Source organism: Prenolepis imparis, unplaced genomic scaffold (genome assembly GCF_030444845.1).
Source record: "Prenolepis imparis isolate NDT839.2.m4 unplaced genomic scaffold, iyPreImpa1.0 SCAF_11, whole genome shotgun sequence".
Lineage (NCBI taxonomy): Eukaryota > Metazoa > Arthropoda > Insecta > Hymenoptera > Formicidae > Prenolepis > Prenolepis imparis.
This window is the reverse complement of record NW_028141169.1, coordinates 7520935-7545191: the sequence shown is the minus strand read 5'-3', so window position 1 is coordinate 7545191 and position 24257 is coordinate 7520935. Positions and strand designations below refer to the sequence as shown.

General features: G+C 34.1%; 1 protein-coding gene across 9 annotated transcripts in view; it reads right to left on the bottom strand.

The window, feature by feature from the left end:
• Positions 1-23776, bottom strand: part of Pip5k59b (Phosphatidylinositol 4-phosphate 5-kinase 59B) — a 34086-nt gene extending 10310 nt beyond the window's left edge. For 3 of the 9 annotated variants that reach the window (XM_083050564.1, XM_083050559.1, XM_083050563.1), the window contains exons 1-17: positions 23231-23776; positions 18996-19030; positions 17407-17535; positions 16715-16963; positions 16486-16638; positions 16226-16390; positions 15905-16120; positions 15596-15819; positions 15380-15512; positions 15142-15229; positions 11977-12039; positions 9799-9876; positions 8111-8164; positions 6927-7289; positions 2961-3165; positions 2239-2450; positions 225-325 (exon numbers count right to left, since the gene is read on the bottom strand). In XM_083050564.1, coding sequence (XP_082906690.1) covers positions 225-325; positions 2239-2450; positions 2961-3165; positions 6927-7289; positions 8111-8164; positions 9799-9876; positions 11977-12039; positions 15142-15229; positions 15380-15512; positions 15596-15819; positions 15905-16120; positions 16226-16390; positions 16486-16638; positions 16715-16963; positions 17407-17535; positions 18996-19030; positions 23231-23351 — 2589 coding nt within the window. In that variant the 5' untranslated portion in view covers positions 23352-23776. The remainder of the gene's footprint in view (positions 1-224; positions 326-2238; positions 2451-2960; positions 3166-6926; positions 7290-8110; positions 8165-9798; positions 9877-11976; positions 12040-15141; positions 15230-15379; positions 15513-15595; positions 15820-15904; positions 16121-16225; positions 16391-16485; positions 16639-16714; positions 16964-17406; positions 17536-18995; positions 19031-23230) is intronic. The other 6 variants (XM_083050560.1, XM_083050561.1, XM_083050565.1 and 3 more) reach the window with 6 other exon arrangements.
• Between the last annotated feature and the right edge of the window lie 481 nt (positions 23777-24257).

Here is a 24257-nt window from a genome sequence, read left to right as displayed (position 1 = left end):
ATAGTAATATGAAATTATTGAAACAACGAAAATATGAAAAGAATGATAATTATTGCAAAATAAATTTTTTATTTTATGCGTTCATTAAATAAAAAAATGTATTTTATCTATTCATTAAATATAAAATACGCACGTAATTTTTTATAACGATATTAACATGATTCTCGGTTGCTTAGGCTGTATCTTCTGTGTCCGATCGGTCGATAAAATAAATAAATACTCACCATTTCGGTCGTGAGACTCGCTAGTGCCTCCTCCACGGTGGCCGCGATCCTTCCGCCGTCATCCTGACGTTGATTACCCTTGATTGGCGTCATCGGGCAACCTAAAATTATCGTTAATCGTCATCGTGCAAAAAATAATGTTGTACCTTTCAGAGATTGCCCGTTTAACGAAAGGCATAAAGGCATATTCCGAGCGATAGTGTGATCCCCAAGCTAATTCTATATATTCGGAAAAAAGCGACAAAAAATGAGAGATTGAGAAATCTTGAGATATTTTTTTATCGCAGCGTGAAATGTTACGCAAGAACATATGCCCGTAGCATCTGTATAAATGTTTTATTTAAATAGTTTTATGTAAGTTGATTTCTAGGGCCTCTGTATCCCTCTCGAGGTTTCGCAATCTTCGGATCGAATCACGAAGCACATGGAGAACATCATGCATTCTAAATTGTGTTAACTACGCATGAGAAAAAGCGTGTGAATTAATTGCTTGCGTGAACCAATAAAGTAGAAAAAGATGTAGATAAAAGAAAGATCGAAACTTATCTCATAGCCCAGAAATCCCAAGTAATCGTCGAAGCTCGGAAAATATATACGGATGAAAATAGAAAAATAAGACATATCAGTGTGTAGACAAGATTTAATAAAGAGTGACGAGAGAGTAAAGTTTCTTTTCATATTTTCTTCTTTATTATTTCTTTTTCTCATTTGTCGCAAAGTTATCTTAGGCATTTCAACAAGGCTTCCTCTGAATTATCTATATAGAGTTAGATGAAATAATCTTGAAGAATCTAGAATAGTTATCGTTCTTTCTATTTGACCGACGTCACTTTTATCGATGTTGTCTCGTAATTAACGCATGAAATAGAGCACGCAAAGTGACTGTCGAAGAATTGCAATTGCGCAAAATGCATGTCATCGTTCATGTAGAATCAAAACGAGATGGAAATAATTTTTTCTCGAAATACAATCTACCGTATTTAAACAATAATTAATTATATATGCATTAAGTTTTTGCTTCTTGATTATCGCATTCCATATGTTTTATATGTGTATATGTATGTGTATATATTTTCGATATAATTAGATATTATATCGCTATGATTTCAAAAAATCTTTGTTTTCGAAAAATATTGTAACAGTGAATAAAATATTGTAACAATAATAATAAAATATTATAACAAATGAATAAAAATCGTAGTAAAAGTCAATAGAAATATATAGAATAAGTCAGGAGAACTTATATAATAAATTATTCTAATAATCTTTAATATGTATTAATTAACGCAAATCTTACATTTTTTTTGTTTACTTCGCCGTTAAATAAAACGTTCTGTTACTTCATTGAAAAAATCTTTCTGGACATTAAAAAAAAATCTTTCGTAGTTTGGCACTGGAATGTGATAACTGTTTGTGTTATGACACTTGAATTTAAAAAGTTAATGATGGTAGTGTATACGTTGTACACGTTTTATAGCATAATTAAAAAATAATGTTTAATGTTCTGCGAGATGAAAACTTCTTCTGATAGTTGAATATACCCAATATATCATATTTAATAGACCTGCTATATTAATATTCTGCATAATTGTTATATTAATGAGATACAAAGAAATCCATCACCAACATGATCGTCAATGTTGTTGTCCAATCAATATCAATCAAATGTAGAAGAGATTCCATAAAAAGAAAGATATCTATCAAATCTTCAAATTTATAAAATCGACGTAAGATATATATATATAAGTTCTAGAAAAAAATCGATACTCCTCGCAAGAAGTCAACATAAAAAAAAGCAACAAAAATCTATGTCAACAATCAACAATCGAAGAGCGGACTGAGAATCAACGTGACGCTCACGTTCGTTCTCGCAAATTTCCTTGACAGAGTAAGTATTCGAAGTAAGTAGACAGAAGAGGGGAGGAAGATAGCGGCAGAAAAAGACGTAGCTGTGGTTCTCGTGGCAGTACACTTCAGGAGCCGTAGTAGATGTTGAGCGCGTACAGCAACTTACCTATGTCGCCGCTGCTGGAGCTCTCGGTGAAGGACGGCGTTCCCTCGGTCCACGTGGGCGTCGAGCCCTCGGCGCTTCCGGCCGGTGGGGTCCACGTGAGACAGCCACCCCCGCGACTGCTGCCTCCGCTCTCGACGCTCAGCGATGATTTGGTTTCCCTGCTGCCGCTGCCGCTGCCGCTACCGCTGCTCTCCAAATGCACGTCCGATATGCTATATTGAGGATAGATTTGTTCGAGATTTAATATTGAGTAACCGAGGAACGAGTATAATCATGTGTGTGAATAAATTAAAATCAAATACTAACATTCTCCTTTTCCTGAAGTTGCCGTGATAAAGCAAAAGAAAGTCTTCGTTTAGATGCGTGCAAAGTGCGAAGATAAGCGTAAAATATATGTATGTATATGTATTTCACAGAGAATCAGTATAATATTAATAATATATCACTAATATAAAAAAATCGAAGACCAAGTGTAAAGACGATACATATATATTTTATCAATTGCACATCTGATCGTCAATCAGTAATATCTATTCTTGGAAGTTGCTAGTCTCGTATTCTGCCTACTAAAGATTATCATTCTACATTATTTCTAATTTTATTTTGTAATCCAAATACACAAAACGTGATAAATAATTTTTTTCTTCATTCATGTTACTGATTGAGGATGAAAGTAGTTTAAAATTGTCCATGTTTAAAACGTCGCAAAAAATCGTACTCACCTCACAGTGTCGTGATACGTCTTGGTGAGCGTAACATGATGAACAACCTTATTTTGCTTGGAATGAGCGGAGCTCAGGTTGCTCGCGAGGATGCTCGCACCGCCTTGTTGAAGATGACCACCGGAAGCCAGAGTTTGGTCGTTCGAGCGGACTGCATCATCAAAGGGCGGGGGCGGGGTGGAACAGGTGGAAGGAAGGGTGCCACCTACAAGAAGCGTACTACAATTAGCCCTAATTAACGCGCGCCTATTATCTCGACTACTAAGATAATAGCAAGGATGGAATGGCGGCGGAGAATAGGTGGGATAAGGAATTCGTTTGGCGCAGAATCACACTCACATTTATGCTATTACTATAAGACACATGTTTGGCGAAAAAAAATACGATTTACTTCGAATAGCGGATTTGGAAGAAATATATTTCTTATCACGGCTTCTTGAGATACTGGTGTATCTCTTTGCATTTAAAAAAGAAATATTTTGTATGATATTCACATCACTGTATCAAGTTGTTTTTATATCTGTTTATCATGATAATTTTTACATTGTTGAAATAATTCAAAGGTAATTCAAAGCTCATTAAGTAATTCTTACATTTACAGAGATTTAAAAATTGAATCGACAGGAGAAACTGAATCATTCTCTAATCCATTTACATCCATCTAAGGTGATTCAATCGTTCCGGTCTAAAATAGTAATGATATCTGCTCTAAAAATTTACGCGAGGAAGTATCCCTTTTGCCCTTTATCTACGCGTATATACACGGTTGATGAAGCTTAGGATAAAAACAACTATCAATATTTGCAAGAAGAAAAATAACTATACAAAGTTTGTAAGTGATTTTATATACGGAACGAGGAAATTATTCAGAGCAAAAAATTACATTTTCAACACTTTTAGAGACAACAAATAAATTAACAAGCTATTAATTTTGTAAATAGAATTTTATATCACGATAAAATTGTATTATTTATTGCACAAGTATGCGATAGTTACATGAGATTATTGCATTCTTAAAAATGCTGAAAATGTAAAAATTTCTATTAATGGAGATGTAATCAAAATAAAGTGTTTACATTCGAAAGAAGAAACAATCTCAAACTTTCATTAACTAATACTATCTACGTGTGTCTACGTGTTCACCTACATGTGTATACTATGCAAGTGTAATAGCAAACCAATTAATTAATTAGGATAGGACCGTTTGAGTTTTATATGACATTCTGATACATCATCACGAACGTGCTCATATAAACATCCTCTTATGCATTGATGTAGACATATATTACATCGGGATAAATAATCGAGAAATTATTAATACACAATTTATAAACAAAAGCTAAACTCTTCAAAATTCTTCAAGCCGATATATGTATATATAGTACAATAAATAAATAAATAAACGCAATTAGCTAAATAAATAAATGCTGAGCCACACAAAAACTAAAAATAATAAAAAAAAAATAAAAAAGATATATAATTACAAGGATAATAACAATGTAAGCAAAATTTCATTTTGTGTACAACACATTGCGTTTATTCGCTTGTTGATGGCAACGAAAAATTCTACGCATGCAATTTCAAATTTTAAAAAATTACTAGGGACGTTAATCAATTATAAAATATTTTGTAATGATAATTTTGCACAATGGAGAACGATCTAGGCTGTATGTAAACGATACCTCGTCGATGTCTAAAAATCGACTGATATTGAAATGTCGCAGACGTGGAAAAGAGATGAGGAAAATTGTCTATTAGTCAACACAGATTATTTTCCTTTCGATGTCTATCAATATAAATGAACGTTAATAGAACAATTAACAATAAACATAACTCATAGTTTTCGATAACTATTGACGACTACCAAAATAATGTTATCACAATCTGAAGTGTGAGATCGGATGATGATATGCAGGAAATAATATTTGGATTATCATGCGGCAATGATAGTAAGGAAAAAAAAACATTTCATGTCTGATAAGCGTTCAATGGAGGAAGGTGGAAGCTGTTGTTTTTCCTTATAAGGTTGCAGTTCTTTCTTATAAAGTTATAAGTTCGAAACAAATCTGATATATTATCGTTTATCGGAAATCGCTATCAACTTGATATTATCGAGATTCTTTTAAATCCTCTGTCTTTCTTTAAGCTATAAAACTTCTTATTTATATTGCCACGTTTTGTAGTTATTTAAATTAATAGAAATATATTTTTATGTGAACGATCGTGTCTTTCGATAAGTATGTAGAAAAGAGACATTCGGTCTTAGCATTCCAAATTCTTGTGAATTAAATGACAGATCGTTGCAGCGGCCGCTTGAAAGTGACTTAAATCTTTCATGTTTTATATTTAATATTTCTGCTTTCAATCCTATTTTTTCTTCTTTCTGATTTAATTGGGTTTCATTAGTCGACAGTGCAAGTTTTTGCTTGATGGCGTTGACTCCACCTTCGTTTAAATTAAACAAGTATAGCTCTTCTTGCCGAGTGTTCTTCGTTTCGCCTTTAATTTTCTCGAAACTTTTTACTTTCTCAGAAACGGAAGACTTGCCGACGTTGCTATTTCTACTTCTAACATTGTCGAGGCTGGAAGATATAAGTGTTTCGCTCTTGGTTGCGTTCAGCAATTTATCTCGATTCATATCTTTCGGATTATTCTTCCTAATATCTTCGTACAAAAATCGTTTTCCACGAAATAAAGAACTTTCATCGCAATTTTTACTCGAGCTTAATGTTACTTCGAATTTCGAAGAATCCTCGTATTTTCTTAATCTCTCATTAGTTTGTCGATCAAAGTTATTGATTCGTTCGCCAACTATCTCTTCCTTGTCTTCATCTTCAACACGGTTGCCTTTTGGGAAAATTCCTTTAAATCCACCTCCTTTATTTCCTCGTTCGTCATTTATAATCTTAGAGATGCTCTTGTCGCCAAGATAATTACTGTTTCTACCAGAAGAACGATCCTTCATCTCGGACGATTTATTGCATTCGACTGCTGATTGTCTTTCGGTTTTAAAATTTTTAACATTCTTATCACTTTTTTCCTGTGTCAGGCAATTTTTATTCGTCTGAAAATCAATTTTTGAAAACAACTTTTTGTCTTCTTTTCTTTCCTCTGTTTTCTCAATTTCGTCGAAACTTTTATTAAAAGTTGCAGAGATTTGTTTCTTCGGATTCGGCGCGAATCGTTTCTTTCCTCTAGATTTCTCTCGGATCTTTTGCAGCAATATGCTATCTTTCTTAGATGACGCAAATCTTGAAATTTTTTGCTTAACTGATTCTTCAACAGACTTATTCTTCGTGTGAAATGATGCATCTATAGCTTTCGCATCTTCCGACTTACGGCCGTACGATATCGTCGTGATAGTCGTGATAGACGCCTCGAAATCCCTCTGTTTCCTCTTCATTCTCTCGTAATATGTCTCGGAGTGCTTCTTGTCTTTTCGCGACATCTTATAATTCATCAGATCGCTTCGAGAACTTGGATTGAGAAAGTTCGTAAACTTCGCTAGATGATCCGTCTTGGAGTTATCTTTTCTCTCTATATCTTTCCTGGAAACTCTACGATTTCCAGCTCCGCCGAATTCTTTCCGGCGATCGGATCGGTAAATCCCTCTATCCGGTCTGAAAGGATGCGGACTAGTCTTGATGAAGTAAGCGTTCTCCACTTTCTCCACGCTGACAAACTCCTCGTCCAGGTCCTGAATATACCAATCTCGTATCGAATCCATCGGTCGACCATCGGAATTGCCGCGGTGCGTGACGCGATACGTGTCGAGTGTCGATGTACGGGCATGCAAGGCGTTGTTCGAGATCGCGATAGTTTTGGTAGATGTAGCAGCGGTGATAGTAGAGGTCACAGTCTTAGCGGTGGTAGCAGAAGTAGAGGAATGATGGGGTGGGAGCGAGCGGTGCAGGTCGCACGAACTGTCATGCAAGCGGTATCTCGTGATTATGGCTGCTTCATCACCTCGGCTGGAAGTCACCGATGACGTCGTCGAGGCGGTGGCGCCGGCCGTCCGGTGGTCCTCGGAGGACCTGCCGGTCCTCGAGGGGCCCGTGCCCCGCGGCGGCACCGGCGGCGGGACTCTGCCGGACGGGACCAGGTTCGGATTCGGCGGACTTGCCGCGCTTCTACCCTTCAGCACGGCTGGGTAACTCGTGACCTTGACCGTAGGGGTGGGCCCGGGCGGATGCTCGGCGGCCAGGGTCAACGGGGGTGGACTTAGCGGACCGGCGACGGAATTAACCGGGGTCGAGGTGGCGATCGGCACCGAGCCGCTCGTGACCGCCGCGTTCGTCGCGCTGATCGCAGAGTCGGGCAGGCTAACTGCTGCTCGGGGTCGTTCGAGGTCGTTTGTGGTCGTCCGAGGGAGTTCAACGGTCGAGGAAGTCGCGGTCGTGCAGCGTCGTGATGGCGCGGGATGGGAATATAGAGAGAGAGAGGCAGGCAAACAGAGAAAAACAGAGAAGCCGGATGAGAGAAGTCGAATGATTTGGAGAACCGTGCAACGTTGATTCTTTCCTGACCGAGCTCTTTGTCGAAAAGAGAATGGTCGAAAAGAGAAGTGCAATTTTGTAAATACATACTAAAATTTATTGTAATATATAGATAATATAAAGATATTTGTATAATTAAATATATATGTATATAGATAAGGAGAAGAATATGTGATCAGTGCAATATGTGAAGTATATTTTTGCTACAATTATTATATGTATAATTATGTAAAACACCATCCTATAATTTTCTCTAATTTACGTTGCACAGCTCATTCGAAAAATTATTCATTTGCGACTTTAATCAAACGATAAATGATACATGTGATTGACAAATTTGTTAGCATAATCACGAAGCTGATTAAGAGACAATTATTTAATTTATTAAATAATTTAACTAGTTTTAGACTCATCGTAATACAAAAAATTATATACACGGCTCTTTAAGATCTCTATTAAAATTACACAGCTCTATCAAAAATTTATCACAGTTTTCTCTTTGTACTCTGAAAAAAAGAAACGCACGTGTCGCGTTTTCAGCATCTGTTCCGGAAGATAACAGGGATATATTTCGCGATACCGCGCGATGCAAATTTTGAAAATAGTTTTTCACATGGCAATGAACAACTATACATTAAAGTAAATGAGACTCACCGGCCTTCGTAGGTGATGTAGCATGCATTGCCGAACCTCCAGTTGCCGCCACCGCTAAACCACCATATAACACCATGTACCATTACCGTACTTGTCATGTGTCCGGCTCTTAATTGGACAGAGAAACTCACCACGGATTTCGAGGGTGTCCAAACACGAAAGCCATTCAATGCCAAAAGCGCATGTAAAGCACGAGATCTCGTCTTTCGGTGAAATCTCTTTACCGTAGGGTTCGAAATCGTTATAATGTCAAAGAGAATATTATTGATGCTGCAGAGATGCGCAAAAGTATTCATATTTTTCCAGTATAAAATATAGGGAAATTATTTTCGCGTATCTGTGTAGCATCGAGAAATCACGATTCTATCGGTAATAATAATTCAAACCCTGATTTATTGCAAAGTTTGGCGTTCGCTGCGTTTCCTCAAGCGTTTTTTTTTTTTTTCATTCGCAGCGTGGGGCGAAGCACGATAAAAGCGTATCCCTGTCGAAATCGCGCGGTCGCAGTTTCTCTGCCGTCTTGTTGACCGAAGGAGGCCCGAGGCAGAACCAGGATTCGAGCAAGGGACGTTTGTGTAACAGGGAAAAATTAAACATTTGACTGACATTTACGATATAAAGCTGCATAGGACGATTGCATCGGTGAAGGAATTAATTACGGGAATACAAGGAGGTAGATAAAATGACGAGATACGAGATGCAAAAATTAGTGAATAAGTGGAATTATTTTGCTAAGTGATATATCATTTTTTTACCAAGTAAAATATATAATTTTAATAAAATAAAATAAATTGTAATTATGTGTATATATTGCTCCTTCTGTACAATATAGAATTCTGTATTTATTTACATTAATTTTACCATCGTGTTGACTATAATTTGAATCCAATTTATAATAATTACATAATTTGAGTGCTAAGATATACGTATAGAGATCTTATTGATGGTAAAATTATTTAAACTCTCCCCGAATACTAATATATGAAATGCAAAATTGCAAATATTTTTATTGCAAAACGTGCATCTTTATGCTACGAATTAAAGTCTACTAAATAATTAGAGAATTGAAAATTAGAATTAAATTATTAGTACATACGTTTTGTATTCGAATATAACGGAATATCCATAGAAAGACAACTTGATTGAGGGAACGAGGGATGAGGGAGTAGATAGGATCAGACGGGACTTCACCTATTCTCGACGTCTTCACATATCGGTACTGTCGTGAATGTTTTAGAAGCGGGTAACGTGGGAATGCCGCAACTAAGTTTATTGCACTGATCGCTGTGCCTGGCTACAGTGAAATCCAGCGCAAAGCCAATAATAGAATCGTGAAGAAATGTTTTATCGAAAGTCTTCGGCACGATTTTCGGAATTCAGGCTTCTAAGTTTCTAATATATTTTCCGTCATATTCTTGGAGAATCAAATATTTTTTAAATATAATTAATTCTTTTATCGCACACGATTCGCTATCATATTGTTCTGGACGTTCTGGAGTTGTTGAACATTATAGAAGAGCTCGGTCTCCCTTTTTTTCATTCATTTAGAGACACAAAAATAATCATTCGCGGTATTAATGATGTTCCGAAAACCGAAATCTCTCTCTCGCGTGATATAAACAAGCGTAAAGAATTTTGGAATAACAGAATATTGGAAAATGGTTTGAATTGAAACGCGTTTAACTCACCAGTCGAATCGAAATCACCCTCCAGCGGCCTCAGTGGTCTGCTTATACTTTTCCTCTTCGATGGGGAATGCTTCAAGGCTGTAACATAAAATATGTAATGCCATAATTTCTTGCACAAAGCTGTGCGTAACTGAACATCAAGTTATTTGTAAAAACTGCTTTAAAATTTGCACGTGTTAAAAATATACTTATCGAAAAGACACAAACGTATTATGCTATAAAAGCTGACATCAGTACCGTAGCAAGGATCGAAGGATAAATTAGTTTCATTTCATTAGTACTTTAATTCAATTTACAGAATGAACCTAATTGTTAATAAATCAATCTATTGGTTATATAATTTTACGTGATAATTGTGTATATCAAATGCTTTTCTTATATTTTTTCTGGAAAACATTTTACTATATAAGGCCTAAAAATAATTAGAAACATATATAAAAATTCTCCTCTTTTTTTTTGCAGACTTTAAATCGTAATCTCTCTTAAATATGCATGTTTATATTATGGCCAATTCTATCTATTCGTTAATTCTAATAAAGAAATAAATTTATGTGTTATGACAGCTTCTTTCATCTATAATCTTATTCTTAGATAATATATCTAAATTTTCTCTCGAAATAAAACACCAATCTCGCTACAGCACTACCTGCCATAACAATATATAAATAATATTCTTTGTTCGGGCTACGAAATGACTACTGTCTGTTAACGAATGCTAAACTATCACTATATATATATATATATATATATATATATATATATATATATGTGTGAATATTCCTATATTTTAATTATACTAATCGCAAATATGGAATGTCTAACATATATTATACGTAAAGATATGTAAAAATATAATCAAGCCGACAACATCTATGGACCTCGCTTTCGAGCGAAAGCTATTTTTACAATTGTCACCTGAATACTACGTCTTAATCCACATGCCTAATTAATCACATAAAAAAGATGTACGTACATGAAAATTGTGCTGGAGTCTGTAGAAATATATTTTATGCATATATAATAAATATTTCGTTATACAAGTGTTTATCTATTAATCTATCATCCGTGCCGTAAAATATAGGGTATGCCTAGGTTAAACTAATTGCTGCATGATATCGAATGTGTGACAGAGAAATTTCGGAAGTGTAGATGAGTAAATATATATATAGAGAAACTCAGTGAAAAATATCCTAAACAGACGTAAACACAGAAATTTTTTTAATTAATCTTCTTTGCAAAATGCTATATCAAAATATAATGTAGATAAAGGGTGAAGTGTTCATCATCCATGATTATTAGTGGAGTATCGTCGCTTGGATATTGAGAAGAATAATTCAGAATCTTTTATAAAATGGTTCTTGGACTGTATATTACGAAATGTGTGTCGAAAATAGGGAACAGTAATGTGAAGAGTGATAAAGAAAATACACGTATCAGGCGTACAATTCTCACAGGCATCGGTTGCAGAAGCAAGAAGACACAAATAGAAACAAGAGAAACACACTCTTAGACATAAAAATATTAGAAATATTTATTCGCATAATTAATTTCATTATTTAAATTCATTTAAAAGAATTAATTATTTTTAATAAAACTATTCAGATTTAGTTAGAAAAATCGTGCACAAACGTGTTAGTGAACAAACATGAGTATTGTACTTTATCGTGTAAAACATATATTCACATTGTATGTAATTAAACTTTTTAAATTGTAATTAATTTTTTAAAATATAATCTATATTCCTTTTAATTTTATTTAAAAAAAATTAAAATATATAAATTAATTATATTCTGATATAAATATTTAATAACTTCGCGCATGCAAAAAATCTCACACACGCGTCATTTTCATACAATTATTTTAATTATTTTAATAATAAAAAAAAATAAATTATTTTAATTCCAATTGAACCAATTATTCAAATATTAACTTCTTTCAAAAAAATCTTGATAGACATTTTATAGTCTAGTTTAGTACAGCAAATGCAAAGAATTGCATGAAATAAATTAAGAGGCAAGATAAATCGACACGCTGTAGAGTCACAGAACAGAGTAAAAAAGATGGAAAAAAAAGACGGATCATTCATAAAAAGGTGCATACAGACAGAGGATTATACATATATGAAAACAAACATTCATACAAAAATGGACAGATGGACGCACACATAGATAGAGTTACCTATATAGCTGGTGACGAGATTACGGAATTTGCGGTGATTCCCCTTAATCTCAGGCAGGTCCACTTTTGGTATTCGATTTTCGAGTTTCGATCAGTAGCAGGTCAGATGGGGGTTGACACGAAAAGAAGTGCACGGGACACAGAAACATCAACATTTAGCTAACTCCGCATATAGTATGATTATATATGTATACCGAATTATTGAATAAATGATAAAATTATTAGGGACTGCCGAGAATATAGATAGAAACATTAAAGAAAGTCAAGGTACACCTAGCTTCCAAATGTATCAAGTTGAAGTACAAAGCGACTTTAAGCTCTTTCTTCCCTTCTCTATACAGACAGGGAATCGTAGAGTTTGTCGCAAATTATTATCTGAGCAGATTTTCAACTGAACCCTGTTGCATTCAAACATATTTATGCGACACAAGTTGATGCTGTTTCAACAACGTTTAATATGATAAATTATAAAACAAAAAAAAAAAAAAAAAAGAATTATAGAACTTTTCCTACGGCGTTTTTGGGCTGTCAATTGTAATCTGTTTCTATTCGCACGAGATAAAGTATAAGTGATAGGTGATCAACGAAACGCAAACGTACGTAAAACAACACAAACAACAAACACATCGCACGATACAATATTGAGACAATATACTTGTACAAAGTGTAACGCGCTGATGGTGCAAAAAACTTAATATGAATAACGACTACGAGGGAATGTTCATAATAAATGAAATAATGTCAATAATGTGTGTAATGATAGTACAGGGAAGGAAAGTAGTAGTAATAGCAACAGTAGTAACAGTAATGGTAGTAACAGTATTAGTAGTAATAGTAGTAGAGTAGTAGCAGTAATAGTATGGTAACAGGTTACAAGTTGTGTACGGGTGGGCTTATAAATGAAATGAAGTTGTAAACAGCGAAAATGTTTATTGCAAAATATATAAATATGTACAATGGTGCCCACGTTCAGTCGATAGCTGAATATTTTCGCTATAAAAAAAAACATCTACTTCTACCGATTATTCTCGCTCTCACACTCTCGCACTCTCTTTCTTGAATTAATTGTACATCCACGCGGTCCTAACATTTGCTACTGTTGCCAAAAATATATACGCGTTCAACATTGTTAATTACGCAGATTTTTTTTCTACAAATATATAGATCGCACAAAATCGATTAGCTCTATCCCTCGATAAAAAGCCTCTAAAGAAAGCTTTTATAGAGAGAACTATATTTATATTTGGCATTTCTTTTGATTATTTATTTTCTTAGAAATTGATTGATTAAATAATTGATTTAATGATAATTATTTATTTTTTAAAAATAATATTGTGAACGTATTTCGTGCGTTCTATTTATATTATAAATTTATTAATGCTCTGATGAACGAAAAGATCAATGATTGTTTTGGCGCATCGATAAAATAGAAACTTTTGTCACTAAGTAAGATTTATTCATCTTGTATATATTAAAGAAGGAACCTTTATAAAAACTTTGGCACATAATATTAATAAAAAAAAATATAAAAATTAGATTACTCGATTATTCGTATCACTAATAAATGTACATATAATAATGTTATGGACTAGATCAAGAAGTTATTGGCAAAAAAAGAGATTTTTCAATTGCTAGCTTTTGCTTACATTTTATAAAAATATTGTTAAGACGATCAATCTTTTCAAACATGATTCGCAGTATAAATATAAGTGTAAAGCAGTCTAATATATGTATAAGTAAATATATGCCGAAGGAAGTCACAAGATAGATTAACAATATCGATATATATGTATATGTAAAAAATACTCAGCTATATCTGTGGACACCAGTGATCGGTAATTTCTTTTGTTTCCTTTTTTAATAAATAAATTGTGCGTCAAAGGAAAATATGAAATGAACAATGAGGTTAAAGTTGCAAAAAAACAAAGTTATTAAAAAAAAAGAAAAAAAATATATATAACAAAATATACATACGTGTGTATTGTGTTAGCAATTAGTTACACCAAAACAAAACCCAAAAATGATCAATTGACACTCGTTAAACCCAAAATATATATCTTATTCACATGATTCTAAACGAATGCAGATATCCGAAAAATTCTCTTCTGGATCGGATTATATGATAAATATCGCATTCGTTGAATAGATAAAGTGCGTCATCTCTTATTTTACAACAAACAGTTCTGAGTCGCACGATACTTCATTAATCTACACAAGGCACTGGGCAGATCAATAAAATTTAAATATAACCATAATATTGAGGCAAAAACGCGTCTAGATAATTTTCGGATATCCGCATAGTATTTGTCGTATTCTCTGCAGTCACTCAAATATTTTATAACGCTGTTATAATCGTTAAAATATTTCTCTGGACGGCTAAATCTGTCTGTGATAAAATCTGTACAGTCGAAATTGAGTCGCTGACACCTGCGCTTTTAACATTCTTAAAATATAAATGATTAGATAAAAAGTTTATTAAAACCAGAATCGCTTGTGTTAGCCCTGATAATAATTACGACTAAGATATTCGTGGAAGCCTAATATTTTGTTAGATTCTCCTCAGCTATTCCGGCAGTAACGCGAGTTTGTTACGCGCCCGCCAAAAGAATTGTATAACTGAATAATAAGTGGACGAGTTTTTTAGTCAATTGTAACGAGAAGAAAAATATATGTCTCTAGCTTACGGCTTACTGCTCTATGAAAATTGGAATATGTTCTTCTTAAATAACAATATAAGTACCTTACTATTTTTATATAATGATAACATACTATGTATATATTCTAAGTACCAGTTTTGAGCTTCATTTATAATAAACTATCTTCGTTCTACTTCCGTTCTCTTGCATTAAATGTTTAAAATATGTCAAATCAAAAGCGTCAATAAAAGGTACAATTCAATAGCATTGCAATACGATTGAATCACAATACTGATACCATTAATATTATTTTTTTGCCTTATACTTTCAGTAAGCAAAGTCGATTCAGCAATATCAATTATACAACTTGTATATAACGTATAATATAACGCGACGAATTAACATGATCGATCAGTGACTACCGATAAATAGATAAGTAAGCGTGAATTTTCTCACATATTAGAGAATTTTGCTGAATGTAATCTTGTAGTCAAACTTGTTAGGACAGGTTGATTCGGATGGTACTTACGTGATGGTATTTTCTTAAATACTGTCTTGGCCATGAAATCCTGAAAACGTTGCGCGTAAAATGCTGGTCGATGTACCGACACAGTATCCTGTGAGAAAGTAAGAAACGTTCTTTCTATATCAATATCAGTAAGATGTTGGGATAAATAAAAGAAAGCTGATTTGTGAGAGAAAATTAGATTATACGAGAGAAACTTATACGCATACGCATACACGCACATTATACACGTGTGACTTACCCCATCATGTATCATCGATTTCCATGTATGTTCTAATTTCTTTTTCAATCTATAGCTCTGCAAAATATCGATAATACCCAGGAATAACAAAAGACGTTCACCGCGCGCGTTCCTGGCAGGAATACCGCCTGAGCTGTTGGGAATATAAATAAAATTTATTACAATCGAATAACATTTCTCGGTACATTCATGAAGTTGTACAAATGCGATACTTACGGTACGTCATCTTCTTCATCTATCGGTTCGCTCTCAGCTTGAATACTTTCCATTGCCGTACTATGAGCAACCAATCTTTGACGATTTATACTGCGCGATCGATTCAAAGCGGCAGCGCCTATTCTATCTTCTCTCTCTTTTTCCCGTTCAGATTGAGTAAATCCATCAGTTTCACCCAGTTCTCCAACTTCTTCATCGGCGCTTGCTGACAATCTTTGCTCTTGCTATAATATAAATGTAATATATATAGATAAATATTTATATTGCGCGATATATTTGTGATGCGAAAAAAAGATATATAATATTTACAGCTTTTTCCTTTGCAGCTTGGTCAAGATTATGGATTCCAACAAGTAAAGAATAATCCATAATTTTGAAGCTTTCTAATACACGACAATCCCGTTGAATAGTTTTTACTAACGCACCATACGTATCGGCCTCTAAAAAGATGCCTTCTGAATGATGCTCTATAAAATCTAGATCTTTATACGTCGGTGAAGACTTTGAACGTTCTATTTTCGATGCCTATAATTTAACAATTTATATATAATATATGTATATAATCACTTAAAATTATATATATTACAATATTCATACACATAAATATAATATTTGTATAATATTACGAACCTTTCTCTTGTATGTAGATCCTTTCAAATCATATTTCTGATGCAATTTTACAAACGAAGGCAAAATATTATTCATAGCCACTAACCTAACATTCTTACTATTACACCGATAGCAATACAACCCAAAAAATTTTGGCAATAATGTCCTCGGATTCTGATTTAGATTCTACAAAAAACAGCATTGTGGTTATTAAAAAAGTTTTTATATTAAAAATAATATTATATTTTAATTTAAAATATTCACTCTTTTTCGAAACATACCATATAATATCCTGGAAGTAGTTTTTGTAAAAACTCTCCTTCTTTATGCTGCACAGTCTTTATGATAAATTCATCATCATCCGTTAGATAAAAGATACTCCCACTAGCGCCAGGATTTGATAATTCGCGCAACGGAGCGCTACACATTGACATCTAAATATATAAATTTTATTGTTAGTATATAATTACACTTCATTATATTTTATTGCAATGCAAAAATTTGTCTTACCAAAAAATCATCCGGTTGTATGCCAAAGAGATCTCTAAAATAACGAAATGCAATGGGTGCATAATTTTTAAATTTAAACTCCGAGAAATGATGGGCTGGAGTATGATTTGATCCTTCACTGGGAAAGTTCGTTGTCTCCACTGTCATAAAGTCCTGCATTAACAGATCGCGTTCCGGTTTACTTGCAAGACCACCGACAGCATGCTGTATACCCAACTGAATAGATCCCATAATTTGCGAGCTTTGAATCTATATAAAATAAATAAAATATGTTAAAAAATTAATGATATACATAATATATATTACACACAGCAATATTATTACTCTTAAGTCCATAAAACTATCATATTTGCAATGTTAGAAATGACGATAACGCAGTAATATCTCAAACCATTTAATGGAGAAAGTCTGATCTCTGGTGTAATAAGTTTGTCTGATTAGTGAATGCAAATAATAAGTCTCTCTTATCGATAGCTAGATAAAGTGGCATATTTTTCTTTTTTATAAGCATGATGTTTATCAACGATAAAAAAAAATCGCTCACTGCTAGACATAATAGCGCAAACGGAGTAGTCTAAGCTTGTTAGCTCTGTCGCTTAATGATACCCTTTAACTTTGATTACAACGCAGAAAGCCTAATCTAAAGAAACTATCTATTAAAAGTATGCTACAATAGTACATTTTTTACTTACTTTCTTATATGTAATTTCACCACCCACTCCAACTCTTCGATGCCCGATCTTTCTCTCCCGTTCCGATTTGTTTCTCGATACCCCCACGGGGGTCTTGCCTCCGGTGATACCATGTTGTACCACTAAACTCTGCAAAGATCATGACATTAGATTAGCGCATTCTTGTTAATATTGAACGTATATTAAAAATATATCAATTACATTGTCAATAAATTATATTAAATATAATAAAAAAAAAATAATTAGCCACATATTCCAGTTAGCTGAATGTTACGTAAAATAACGCTATATATGTTGCAAAATATTTTTTTCTTTGTATGTATATGTAATAAAAAAAATATTCAAAATTGTCCCCAATTATGCGTTATTTGGAATGAATGATTATATAACTAAGAAGAAAAAGGAATGATTATATAACTAAAAAGAAAAAAAATATTTAGGCGCTGCTTCTCATTGTGATAGGTACTACTGTGTTCGGTCATACATTTCGCAAAAATATGCGATCATCATAATATCCGTGATTATTATTTTCACGCAACAATGCGATTACATGTAATAACTTCTCTTTTCTTTATTAATTTTATGCGCATTATTCGCTGACTATAATAACAAGAACATTTGGCAAATTCGAGAGAATCTATCTTGTGTGCTATTTGACTCTTCGCGAACTTTGCAAGCATGCAAGAATCAATTCTCGATGCTCGAGTATAAATTGCCGATGATGAGCAGATCTGCTCGTTGCAAAAATAGAAATGATTTCGTGGGGAAACATAAGCTATATTTGGTACGACCAATTGTAAAGAGAAAAATAAAAAAAAGCAGACTATCATCTATATTGATTTATTCTCCAATAATTCAAGAGATAATAGTTTTCTAAGTAATCTACAATCTCTAGATTATTGTTTGTTATATTTCTATCCTTTATTTATGAGTTTATTTAGTTTTTAGTGCTCAAAATTTTCAGTTTTATTTAAAATCTAATTTAATCTAATATAATGCTCGCGCTCGTACGAATGCTTATGGAACAAGAATCGAGTATAGATTGTAGCATATGTGTGCGATCACGATAAATATTATATGAACGGTAGATCTGTGCAAAAGTGGAGCAAATTAATAGGAAAGAAAAAAAAGATAATGAGATGCAGCGCACATAATAAATTGGAGCAATTTTTTATTAGTGCTTTCTTTTGGAATTGTGTAAAGTGAAAACTAGACACAAGAGCATATATATATATATATATATATATATATATATATATATATATAATGCAGTATAATACAGACTCGTACATATGAGCCACTTATGAAGAACATAATGAATATGCAAGCAATATATGGTATAAAACTAAAATCGATATAATGAAAGGATATTTCTGTAAAAGAATTCAGGCCAATTACGCTTTATTTCTTGAATTATTAATATTAGTAATTATCATTTATGTAACTGCATTAACTACTAATAATTATTTAAACAATTAAATATTCAAGTAAAATAAATTTACCCTTTAACAGAATGGATGTATCTTTTCGAAAAGTATTGTGGTTATAACAATTGGTTAGTTGTTAGTTGAAAAAAGATTGGTACTTACGTCAAATGCTGTTGTTTTTTCTCCAATCGATTTATCTATAAAAAAGACATTTTAATTACGTCGCGCATAGTGGTAATGTATGTAGTAATATTTTGATTAACTAATAATGCATATACTGCAGATAATGCAATGTAGTAGCAGAAAAATAGTGACATAAAACGCAAAGTTCTTAGAATAGAAGATAGAAGATATTATTCTTAGATAGAATAATCAAGTGCTATTTATCTTGAAACAAAATCATAAATAATGATGAAATATGTTCGATCGTATAATAATTATATAATAAGTAACTTATATAAATATATAAGCATTATTAAATGACAATTTTGCACATTGAAAATTATGTAAAGTTAGATAGTTCGGGTACTTATTAAATATCAAAATTTTATATAAAATTCATTAAATAATTAGCTATATAAATATCCCATTGTAATATAATTTAAAAATTCATTGTTTCATAATAATAATAAATGAAAATTTTTTAATAAAAATATATCATATGTATATATATACAAATGTTATACAGATTTTTTATAATACATGCAATACCAATGTAAAATAAAATTTAAGGGGCCATAAGATCGATAAAGTCAGCAGTTTTTAAGATGTGCTTCAGAAACACGAAAATGTTAGATATTAAATATATATATATATATATATATATATATATATACACACACACACACACATGCGCGAGACTCAATGGCTTTTTTATACGATCAATTTATTAAACTGAGATTGCCCTTTTCATAGTGCAACACGTGTAAGTTGATTAAACCTTTGACGACGGAAATCCTTAATGATCGATTCTATGGTCTACATATTGTATATTTAGTACTATAACTGAATGTATTTAATTAATTCTTTAAATTTATTGCATACAATTCTGCATTTCTACAGTTTTATTATAAAAGTAGTAGTATTATCTGTGTCTGCATTACGCGATTATGCATTATCTATTACATAACTTCTATCTATAGAAGGTGTCAATACAAAATGTTTTCCAGTTTTGAGTTAGTTCGAATAACATCGTAACTCGATTCTGAGAAAAATGTTATCGTCAAACAAAGGTGAAAAAATTATAGTAACGTTCTGTTAATCTTGTATTTAATCTTAATGGCTTAGCCGTCAAACTGTTTATTACAAAAATTCGTCTTGGAGTCGATAGGCATGAATATACATACATGATGGGTCTGATCTCTCTGAAAAAAATATCCATCTCGAAAGTGGAAAGCATTATTGACTTCTACAATTATTTATAATTCGTCATCAAACCGTGCAACATTTGCACGGAGAATTATATTTAATATTAATTTTTCATTATAACACAAAAAATTATATATAACATTATATATAACGTAGCATATTAAACCGAAAAGTCAAATTGCGATTTCGAATCTATATGCATCACGATAGAATTATCGCAAATAAAACTTATCATTTTGGATAAATCTTGGAAATAAATTACGAGCTGGATTATCGCGAGCAGTAATCGAGTCTGATATTGCAGAAAAAGCGACACGTGTAAGGAAATGACGCGATTCGAGATATCGAGTGAAAAAAGGGCCCCTAGGATGACAGCCTGTAGAATAAGGGAGCAAGGCGAGTTAAGATGCCCTTACTTAGCCTTCTATTTTTAACTCTCATCTTCCATTACTTGACTCGAACGCGTGCGGTGCTCTCTGTCCGGTTAAGAAATGTTTTTCCAACAACGAAAACACGAAGAGGTGCCAATGAAAGAATCATTATCGAAACATCATTGAATTTTTGAAAAGTTTGCATAATATAGATTTAATACATCTATCTAGAAGAGTCTATAAACAACCATGTTTTGCACACATGATTCGAGAAACGTGTGAAATCATCTTCCCTCTAGCCAAGCAAAATAAATTGCGTTACGTAAATAACATTTACTCAGACTTGTATCCTTGAATCAATTAAAACATTCTTCAGTAAGGTAATCTTTTATTGATATAATTTCTCGTTTTCATTTGAATAAAAACTCAGAGAAAAATAAGACGTTTCGAATAATATACTGTACAATGCCCAAAAGAATATAAAGAACAAAAAAATTTGAACATATATGTGCTATTTACAATTACATTTATTCTATAAATATAGAATTGAAATATCTAGAAGGAAGTGTAAAAGAGTTAAAGTCATTGAATATGCAATAGAGCGTTTTATAATTTAAACATGTTCAAGAATAAAATACAAGACTGACATAATTTTCTCCATCCAAGTAGAGAGATCATATAGTGAATAAATATAGTCTAATTGTAAGCTAATTTCTTATTCACACAAAAATATGACATATACAAATAAACGAAGAATAATAGCGCGGAAAGGTTTTCTAAACGGTAAAAAAGCTTTCGCTCGACAAGAGACGGAAGCCGCTATCTTTCGAACAAAAGGAACATTCCGGATACACAGACTCTCATTCCATCACGCGTTCTACTTTCCTTTATATCAGTTATTTTCTATAATAGAAAAAAGGCAATTTTTTATGAAAGAGAAAGAGAGAGGAGGGAAGGAGACACGTCAATTCGCGACATGGATCTGATAACGACGGCGTTATCTTGATATCACGATCACGTCAAAGCCCACGCGAATTTCAGAACCCAAGTTTCCACGTGCTATTCTCCCCCCCCCCCTTCGCCGATACTATCAGCTGTCAAATGGCGCGACCTGTCAAGTTGGAGTCGCGGCAAACAAATCGCAATGCGTCGAGTCACACTACGACGCGTCATTATTATGTTTCATCGTCACGTGTAGATTAAACGCAGCGAAATCAATGTTTGTACGGAATTTACGTTGTGAAAGACGAAACGCGAAAACGAAATCAATGCTCGCCACTGTTCGGTCGATGACTTTGAAATTCAAGCTTGTCTTTGTGCGAATCCTCTTGCGACTCTCTGACTCATATTAAAATTTTGAATGAACATATTCATGAGTTTGGCTGTATAAAACTTTGAAAACATATTCTCTAAAGAATCGGGAAATGATCTTGCTTCGGGGCAAAAAAATTTTCTCGAAAAACCGTCTCTGAAATATTTTAACTATTTTATAATTAAGCAGTCAATTAATAAATATATAAAATTCTGACAAAGCAGAATCTAAAATAAAATTATAGAGAAATAGAGATTTCTTAATATGTTTATATATTTCTATAAAGAATTAAATTCTTTTCAGAAAGCTACAACTTTTTCAATGAAATATAGACTTTCGTAACTACGTAATGCAGAACTGTACGAAAAAAAGTATATTATGTATAGAATATATTTTGTTCCAAGGATATATCTTTTTTTTTTTCAGAACAAAGAATGTATTCCATTCTATATTATATGCTGTGTAGTAATAATACATTGTGTGTGTGTATATATACAATATATATATATTAGTATACATGTAGTATATATATATGTATACATACATATATATTAAAAACTAAATTCCATTTCAGTGACAAATCCTTTCAATGACAATCGTTCTCAGCTATGTTGTCCATTTTTTGTCATAAAGTTTTTTTAACAGTGACGCGAACTTTAACACAGTGAATACCGAATTAGGTAGAGTCTTAGTAAGCTGCAAAAGTCGATATTATAATCATAATCGATAATTATCAGCTGTCAAATCGCGAACGATCCATCTACAAAAATTCGCGACGTGTCTATTTACGCTGGACTTACCATCTCGTAAATTAAAATGCATTTAAATATCCTGTGTGTGTGCTGGAGGTTTTTACAGATTATATCGAGATAATAGAAAAACTGTCAAAAGTCGATCGAACGCTTCGCAAATCCGAGCAGAGGGAGAATTATTCCGCTTAACACGCGGAGTAAATTTCAACACCGAGACCCTTGAGCGTTCCTCGCTAGACGACGACACGAATTCCAATGTGTTTTGCGCTTTCTAGGTCGGGTGACACCCATTAGCTGTCAGATCGCGAGACAACGGATTAACCGCGATCTTCGATCGGTCGTACACGAAGCTCCGATTTAGCGAGTTAATAAAACACGAAGCGAGAGTATATATATTCCGTTGGATCTTACAAGGAAGAAATGGTTATCGAGCGAGAAACGAGGACATTCGACGCGGCACACATCTGCGATCGCGCCTGTTATAGGTTAGGGTCACGGCGCTGGAACGAGGGTCTAGAATGACAAAGGAAGAGGGGAGGGAAGGGGGGGAGAGAAAGAGAGCGAGATGAAGACGTGGAATGGAACGGAACTCACAGTCTTCCTCGGCGGTGGACTGCTCCGGTTTGAGGTGATCCATCGCGGGCTGCGTGGCCGATCCGGGGAAGCTCGTCGTCTCGACCACCTCGATCATGTCCACATTGTCGCCCGAAGCCATTTTGCACGCGCGTCGCCTCCGTCCGATCTCGCACTGACTCACGCGTAACGGAGGTGATGACGGCGTCGGCGGCGATGGTGGTGGCGACGGTCCCCCTGACAGTTCCTCGAAGGAGCCTCCTCGGTTGTCGCTCGGTACCCGTCGTCCCGCACCGCACGCATGTTCGGAACACTGCTGTCGCGGGAAAATGTGCCGCGCGCGATTGATTACGCGGCCCGTCCTCCTCCTCGCACGAGCAAACGCGACATTATCGCGCGCACTCCCGCTCGATCCCGCCGACCCCTCGTCGCCGGACGCGACTTTTTCGTCTCTCGCTGGGGGAAGGAAAAACGGCCAGCCCCGTCTCTCGTGGTGCGTCGCGGCCGTCGATGTACCTCTACTGCTCCGACCTTCGGCGAGAGAGCGCCGCCTTCCGTCCGTCGTATTATTGACCGGACGCCATTGTTGTCGTCGGCGACGCCTGGCGGCCGCAAGGGGAACCACGGCCGCCGGAAGTGTCAATTGCGACCAAAAGCAGCTCCTGAAATAATAGCCGGAGAAATTAAGATCGTAGGTCATAAGGAAAATTCGCTTCTAAAGAGAGATTATTAATTGAGAAAATATTTTGGTTCTAAGTATTGCGGTATATATTGCGGTATCGTAAGTCTTGAATATGACTCGAAGCCCGCTTTCGATTGCGAGGATTCATATGATGGCGCGAAATATGCATTAAATTTAAATATGTTTTAGTGTATACAGGGTGTCCCGAAACTACCGCGAGATATTTTAAAGGCAGATTCTCTGGCCAATTTAAAAACGATTTTTCCTCAGCGAAAATGTCGAGGGAGACCATCATTTTTTGCATGTTCCCAATTTTTGTCATCATGTATCTTTGTAACTAAGCCTTAAGTTAAAATTCTATTAAAA